Source organism: Telmatherina bonti, assembly GCF_933228915.1.
Source record: "Telmatherina bonti genome assembly, chromosome: 14".
NCBI classification, from domain to species: Eukaryota; Metazoa; Chordata; class Actinopteri; order Atheriniformes; family Telmatherinidae; genus Telmatherina; species Telmatherina bonti.
The window spans coordinates 18,495,906-18,504,095 of record NC_136612.1 but is presented as its reverse complement, the minus strand read 5'-3'; the positions used below and the strand labels follow the sequence as shown (position 1 = coordinate 18,504,095).

At 42.4% G+C, this 8,190-nt stretch overlaps 1 protein-coding gene across 1 annotated transcript; it reads left to right on the top strand.

Annotated features, from left to right (window-relative positions):
* The first annotated feature begins 1,461 nt into the window (after nucleotides 1–1,461).
* cdr2l (cerebellar degeneration-related protein 2-like) lies at nucleotides 1,462–8,117 on the top strand. The gene is made up of 5 exons (XM_079252719.1): nucleotides 1,462–1,636; nucleotides 3,852–3,964; nucleotides 5,310–5,458; nucleotides 6,849–7,013; nucleotides 7,105–8,117. Exons 1-5 carry the CDS (start codon nucleotides 1,558–1,560, stop codon nucleotides 8,027–8,029), a joined length of 1,431 nt encoding a protein of 476 aa, XP_079108845.1. The 5' UTR covers nucleotides 1,462–1,557; the 3' UTR covers nucleotides 8,030–8,117.
* Nucleotides 8,118–8,190: the final 73 nt, after the last annotated feature.

Below are 8,190 nucleotides of genomic sequence, written 5' to 3'. Positions count from 1 at the left end.
GCATGAGGAGGTTGGATCAAATGGTGACATCATCTCCATCAGTGCTGCCTTCAGGGACACTTCGTAGTTTACAGGTTCTGTTGTACAGTATACTATGCTTGTATTATATAGAGCTGTAAAATGGGGGGGGGGGGGACTATAAAAGAATATATGTTCTCCTAAAAATATATATGATATTGGTGTATTGAACCCCAGCTTGTGTCCCTCCTCTGGAGCCACAACCTTTAGCAGGTCTTGTCCACCTCTTAAGTACTATAATATTTTAATAAACCACTCGTGTGTATTTTTTTTATTACCTTTATTTTACATAAAAACTTAAATTCTTGTATGTGGATTGGCAAATTGATCATTTGTATTGTCAATGTAGAACTGGCATCTGCTTTGCTGGGTAGCTTAAAGGTAAATAATTTATAAGAAAGATTAAATAATTGCGCCAAGCATTAAACTTTGTAAAAAAAAAAAAAAAAAAAAACCAAAACAAAAAAAAAAAAACCCCCATTGTTAGTATTGTTTGTAGCCGTAGGTTTTTGACTTAGTGGCTGTAATTTTGTCTTTTTTGAATTGGCTTTGTGGCTCTGGCTTTATTGATCTGGCTATGCTGCTGCTTCTCTGTAGCTCTGGCTATGTTGCTCTGGCTTTAGCTGCCAGCATGCAGTTCTAGCAGTGTTGAAGAGGATTGACATTAACTTCTTCAGACCTTTTGTCTAAAGGATATTTCCAATAATGCCTCTTGATTTGATTCCTTTCAGTGGTTTGTAAGGTATAGGCTGGCAAACTTGGACAGTATGGCTAATAAAGTACAATATTTTCTTTCTTTTAACTACTAAATAGACCAAGAAGCATTGTTACTATAAAGAAATAATCAACCAATCCCGAATTTCACACTTTCAGGGTTGTGTTTATTTGTGTTAAGCTCATATACTGTCTACAAAAGGATTTAAGCTAAACAAAGGCTAAGATATTTAGCTTTTCGCTAAGAGTAACAACATAAATATGTCCAGTTAACTGTATGCAGTTTCTGAAATACCTCTGATCCATTTCCTTTTTTAAAGAAGTCTTTAAAAATGATCTGAAATGACTTGAAATTTTGAAAAATTAATTTTAAATGCCCACAAAATAAATAATAGTTGTATTATTAATATTTTTAAATAGACATTCTTTGATCAATTTGATCTAGTTTTACGCTTTTAAAACAATATAAGACGGATTTGAGGTGGACCGGTTTCAGTTTAGTCAAAAAGCTGATCCGCTAATCAACATTTCCCACAGCACCTGAACGCCTCAGCATCAGTATTTGACCAGTGGGCTTTCAGCAGGTTTCAGTCTCGCTGTTCTGACTGCTGCTCTGTCTGGTTCGCTCCATGTCTGCGGGTCTGAATGTTTGCAATATCTGCAGAAGGTCCAGGGAGCAGGGTCCCTGCTGTTTAAACCTTTTGTCTTAAAGGGTTTACACACCAGGGGAGGCAACGTCGCAATTGTTTGTTATCACTTCCGGGCGAGTCGTCGGCGTGAGGCAGAGAAAACCACACCGCCCGGCAGAGAAGTCCAGCTGCATCGATGCTTCGTGCGGGAAGGATGGAGGAGTTTGTCTCGGAGGAGGAGGAGCCGTGGTACGATCAGCGAGACCTGGAGCAAGGTGAGGCATCATTTTTCATATATCTTAGCTTAGAGTGTAACCAGCATCACTATTTGTATGTTTTTAAAGCAAAAAGTAATGGAGGAGGTGAATGGACAGATTTCATGCACGCGTCCTCTGGCTGTGAGGAAAAAAAAAAAAACCAACATCTCTACAGCTGAATTAGGAGAAAGCCTGCTCTTCATCTCTTCTGTCTTTCCTCTGCCAATTATTTTGATCTTGTCAGTGGTGCTTCTCAGAATAGTCCTGCTGTCTGACAGAGTGAATGCTGCCTCTGTTTCATCTCCTTCCTAACAGGGTCACATCCACATCCTGGTACTCGTTTTTTTTTCTGCAAGATTCGTTGCCTTATCTACCACAAACACACTGCAAGCACACTGTTGAGTAGTGCTTGATACATTTGGGCAATGCACATCAAAAGCTCAGATTGTGGAAAATGCCACATCCTCCATGTCCAGACAGGAAATGCATCAGATTTCTTTTTTTATTTTTGAGCTGCTGTGTCATCCTCCTGCACTAATGTAAAACGCTGCAGTGTTTGTTGTACACACTATCAGATCAGTCCTCTCAGTAATGAGTTAAAAGGATCTACTTTCACTGACACGATGCATCTCAGAGCAGTGATAAGTGTGTTCTGCAGTGCAGGCCTCAGCATCACCCCATCTACTGATTACCTGCTGACCCAGAGAACTAAAGCAGCTTTGCGTCTCACCACAGTGTTGCATACAGTCATAGAAAGGGACAGGTGGATTTGTGTGTGTGTGTGTGTGTGTGTCCTGTATTTGTGGGTCTGTATTTAATTTGAGCATTACTCAACTTCTCTACTGAAGTCATTAACCCCTCCCTCCTCTCGGACTGAGCTGATTAGGGACTCCCAGACAAAACCTCCTTAGTCAGGATCAGAGATTTCAGGATTTCGGGGTCAGATTGGAAGTAGAACTGCGGTCTGTGCCAAACACGCGTCATAGTTGGGCATTATTATTTTACCCCAGAAATGATGCTGTTATGCAACTTGTGTGTTGCCAGCTGTGGTATTTGTTGACCCCCCCCATGAGTCCATTACGGTTTGCAACCATATGAAGTCGGTCCGTACAGATTGCGTGGCACGGTGATGTCATGTTTCTGTGGCAGCACCAGGGGCTTGCGGCCTGAGCGTGATTCACACATCACAGAGCATCGCAGAGACGGAAGGATGTGCAGAGAGCAGAAACACACAAGCAAGTGATATGCAATGTTTTCTTCTTCTTCTTCCTCAGCTCAGCCTCTTGCATTTCTCCTCCATGCTCATAATTCAGGCATTACATAATTTGGCACGTGTCCGCCGCAGCAGCAAAGCTGTGCTGTGGTTGAGTTGGACCTGAGGGTGAAGGCTTGCTGTGATTTTTATTCATCCACTCTTACTTGTGTCTTTTAGCACTCAGTGTTTAGGGCTAGTGTCTTGAGAGATGCACGCAACATAAACTAATAAAGCTTTTTAAGATAAGGATTTCTGCTGCCTTCAGGCGTGCTGGATTACCATAAATCAACCTACTGAAGCCTTTTAATGTGACACCAGTGATTTATGCATGTGTGTGTTCCTGTTATTGCTGACCACACTGTGGTGATAAAATGCTGCATTCACGTCCAGCAACGGATATCAAAGGCTCCTTGTTCCGTACTGTCTTTTCCACTCGCCCATTGCTGTCTTGTTGTGGGGCTGAGTATGCACAATCAGCACAAATCTCCTCCTCTTCCTCCTCTTTAGTTTAGTTTCTGCAGAGGAGATGAATAATGTATGCTTAAAGCTTGCCAAGTATCAGCGACTGTGAAAATGTTCCCTGTAGTTTTCTCATTGCTTAAGCTCCCAGCGTGCTCGCTTTGTTTGCGTCAGGTTAATTAGAGCTTGAGCAAAGCGAGCGCAGACGGATTTAAGTTGCATCTGGACTGTTTGTAATTACAAAATTCACATCAGAGAGGTCAGATTGTGACGATGCTGAAATAGAGCTACATTCTCATGTGTGCTGGATGGAAAAAAGTGAGATACTCAACACTTTTTTTTTTTTTTTGTGTGTGTGTATGTGTTGAATGTCGTCCAGTGTTGTTCTGCAAAGTGTAAATAAATATTCTGAATAACAGTGTTTCTCCATGAACCATCTATTGTTGACTGATGTTTGGAAATATTTTCTATTTTCACTCATTACTGTCTGCTGTCTTTATGTCCGCCTGTCTCTCTCAGACCTGCACTTAGCAGCGGAGCTCGGCAAGACTCTCCTGGAGCGTAACAAAGAGTTGGAGGACTCCCTTCAACAGATGTACATCAACAATGAGGAGCAAGTGCAGGAGATAGAGGTGCGTTTTGCACCAGGCATGGTAATGCTGCACGTGCAAGTCCAAACAGATTTTATTCACACATTTCAGATCTCAGCCTTCCAGTTCATGTCCAAGGTTTTCTTTAAAATATTAATCACTTATATTTGTGCAAACATGTAATTATCTAAACTTAGCTTTTGGAGTTAAAGGTGATATATTTTTTTCATGCCTCATCAGTTGTTCTGTAGATGTTATTAAACTTTGTTCTGCATTTACATTAAACCTGAAGCAAAGTTTGTCTTAAAACTGTTGCTACAGGGAATTAATTTAAAAAAAAGAACCTGAAGAGGAATCTTTAAATCTTAAATGTTGCCTTTTTGCCCAAATTTAATCTAATTTACTTAATGATTTGCTGTTAAGGCTGGAAGTATTTGGACATATTTAGTTCACTGTGGCTTTATCAAATCCTTTTAAACCTTTTAATCTTACTAAAGTTACAGTTACATTATGACTGTATCGATAAAATGCATACTCCCTTTTAATTTGACTGCATCCAAGTTTAAACGGAAAATGTTACATTAGATCTCTTAACATCACAGCAATGCACATTACAGTACATGAAGTAAAACCTGTGTATGTAATATTACAGCCAGTTCTTTTTCTAAGTATTTACAGTATGTACCATTATTTTTTATCCCATTGTTACATAGAAGTTTAAAATGATCATTCTTGGGGAAATGTCAGTCAAAGGTCAAGATATTTATCATTTTTCAGCTCTTTAACTCTGTTTGTTCTGCAGTCGCTAGTTTTAATGCATGATGAGTAATGGTTCAAGTTTTGCAAGTTCAGTGACTTGACATGTTCATGCATTATGGATTGTTTTCCGAGCAACGCTGAGCAGGAACCAGAAGGGTGAGTTTAGTGGAAACAACTGAAATGAGAAATGTGTCAAGTCTAACTTGACTCTTTTATTAATGAGGAGTTTTGCTGTAAGATCGTGTTCGGCTACAAGCTACCTAACGTCATCTCGGTTGTGACTGCAAGCTGCAAAGATTAAATGCTGTGTCACGCATTCATCTAAAAATGCAGTTCATCATCTGCTAAGCTCACCTTAAGGCCTCATGCACACATGACATTGCAATTAACAGCCCCCTGGGAACAATTGGGTCTCCTACTTTTTTTTTTTTTTTGATGTGACTATCCCTCCATTTCTGCACAGCTCCATGATATCACACTGCGAGTTCTTTTTCTTTTGCTCAATAACACCAGATCATGCTCTGGATTTTAACTCTTCTTGGTCTTTACTAAATTTCACATTCTCATGTTTCTCATTTTTATATGAAATGTGTTTTTTTTTTGTTTTTTTTAAAAAAAATTCTTGCAGTACCTGTCCAAGCAGCTGGAAATGTTGAGGGAGATGAACGAGCAGCATGCAAAAGTGTACGAACAGCTAGACGTGACTGCCAGAGAGCTGGAAATCACCAATGAGAAACTGGTGCTGGAGAGCAAGGCTTCACAGCAGAAAATAGACAGGTAAACCACGCTTCCTCCTGGCTAGCTGAAACTACCACTGAACCTGTTAGTGTGCTCTGGTAACCTTTTTGCCATTTTGGTTTTCCCATCTCTTTTGTTTGATGGCAGTTCTTTAGTCTGATTGGTTTTTAATTAATGTCATAGGTCATCGTGCTGCTTTTGTATTTTCTCTAAGATCCCGGTTTCCATAAACAATTTTTTTTTAATGGTTCTTTTTTTAAAAACCCATTTTGTAATCCAGCTACCTAGTGCTGAAACAAGGAGCCTAAGGAACATGACCCATCAGCATCACATAAGTCTTCAAATGGATTCTGATTTCCAGGGCTGGTTTTAACCACCAGTTTTAAAATCTTTACACTGACTTCCAGTCAATCACAGGATAGATTTTAAAACCCTGCTGATTGTTTACAAATCCCAGAATGGTTTAGGACCAGAATACATCTGTGATATGTTCAGAGAATATAAACCAAGCAGAGCTCTTCGATCCAAAGACTCTGATCAACTAGTCCAGACCAGAGTCCAGACTAAACATGGAGAAGCAGCATTTAGCTGTTAGGCTGCAAACAAGTGGAATAATCTGCCAGTGGAGATTAAACTTTCACCAAATGTAGAAACTTTTAAATCCAGGTTAAAAACACTTCTTTTCTCATGCGCCTATGCATGACATCTGCACAGTAACTTTTACTTAATACTGCTTTTAATCATTTTAATATAATTTATGATTTTATTATGATTTTGTTATTTGTATTTTCTTTTATGCTTTTTTTTCTGTAATGCTTTTAATGTTTTCTGTAAAGCACTTTGAATTGTCTTGTACATGAAAGGTGCTATACAAATAAACTTGCCTTGCCGGATTAAAAGTGTAGAGGCCCCTGGGTCCAGAGTGTTCCAGGGCCCCCTTCCCCACCACAAACATTGTAAAAATTGTGAATGATACACTGTGAAATGACATTTCTAACATCTCTTAGCCAATGGTACCAATAACAACACACTAGACACTGTTGTGTAACTATCTGGCTTTTATATACATTTTGTTTCATGTCCAAACTGCTGGTGTTTTCCCTACGTGGGCCCCTGGGCCTGTGCCCATAATGCCCATTGGATAATCCAGCCTTGCTGATGTCTGTAAACCCAGCAAGCAGCTGATGCTCTTCCTTCTACACAAACATGTTTTCTCACTTTAAAAACTTTAGAATTAGAGATTAATTGGTTAGAAATCATATTACTGAATGAAAGGTTAATAAAATAATTGCATTCCATCTCAGATTACCTATTTGTTTTTTTTAAATCACCCACTGAGTGCAGATTTAATATTGCATGACAGAAAAAATGAAGTTACCTTACAAACACGATGAGCACAGATCAGATATTGGCGTGTGTGTCTGGACAGGCTGACTGGCACCATGGAGACCTTGCAGAATCAGGTGGACAGTCTCACGACTCGGGTTGAGGAGCTGCGGACTCTGGAGGAGCTGAGGGTGCGCAGAGAGAAGAAGGAGCGTCGTAAGACTGTGCACTCGTTCCCCTGCCTCAAGGAGCTCTGCACCGCTCCCAGGTTGTTAACTGGTAACGTTTCATTTGCACAACACCAGTCACACCAGTGACATTTTTGCTACTAAAAAAACAGCGATGTGACACTCGTTTAGGTATGAGGATGGTTTCTTGCTGGCCAATCCGGGCAGCGTAGACCTGGTTGAGAGCCGGCCGCTGGACGAGGAAAACGATCGACTGCGGGACATCGTGTCCTCCCTGCACTCAGCCATGGCGTCGGAGCGGTCTAAGCGGGAGAGCGCGGAGAGGGAGTGCGCCGCTGTGCTGCACGAGTTTGAGCGTCTGGAACAGCGTCTCCTGGGTGCAGAGGGATGCCAGCTGCGGGTTCAGGAGCTTGAAGCTGAGCTCCAGGAGATGCAACAACTCAGGAAATCCAAGATGTGTCTGATTGGGGATATGGAGGACGGCCTAGAGACGTTGCTTAGTAACGGCCCTGAGACGGATTCGCCAGAGGAGGGGACAGGACTGGAGGAGGGAGGTGAAGGAGCTGCTGGAGAAGCCACAGGGCAGCAGGGAGGCCCGGTGCGGAAAAGCTGCAGCGACACGGCCCTGAACGCCATATCGGCTTCCTCAGGTAGGCGCCAGGGCAGTTACACCCTTCACGCCAACGGCACCCGTAAGCGGGGCATGTCCATCCTGCGGGAGGTGGACGAGCAGTACCACGCTCTGCTGGAGAAGTACGAGGAGCTGCTGGGGAAGTGCAGGCGCCACGAGGAGAGCTTGTGCCACGCCGGGGTGCAGACCTCGCGGCCCGTCTCCCGGGACCCCTCCATGAAGGAGTACAGCATGATCTCAGTGGAGCCTTCGACGTCTGGGGTGGCCGCCGCACCTCCCACGCCTCCCCAAACTCCCTCCACCCCAGAGGCCCTGGAGGGGATCAGCAGGCAGGTGGAGCAGGTGGACAAGCGGCTCAGCCAGAACACGCCGGAATACAAGGCGCTGTTCAAAGAGATCTTCTCCCGACTGCAGAAGACCAAGAGCGACATGAACTCCACCAAGAGCAGAAAGACTCACAAATAATCTGAAACTCTTTGCACAGGGTGAAACTAAATGCACTGCAAACACCTAAAGACGACTGATCCTCCGTAAGTTACCTCGGTTTGTTGGTTCTTCGACCATTCCTCACTGCAACAACGGTGGATGTTTTTTTTTTTTCTTTTTTTTTTCTTGGCTTTTGGGGA

Coding starts and splice junctions, on each gene's coding strand:
- cdr2l (XM_079252719.1), top strand. CDS start 1,558: ATGCTTCGTGCGGGAAGGATGGAGGAGTTTGTCTCGGAGGAGGAGGAG. Junction 1,637..3,851: donor TCAGCGAGACCTGGAGCAAG/GTGAGGCATCAT, acceptor TGTCTCTCTCAG/ACCTGCACTTAGCAGCGGAG. Junction 7,014..7,104: donor GAGCTCTGCACCGCTCCCAG/GTTGTTAACTGG, acceptor ACACTCGTTTAG/GTATGAGGATGGTTTCTTGC.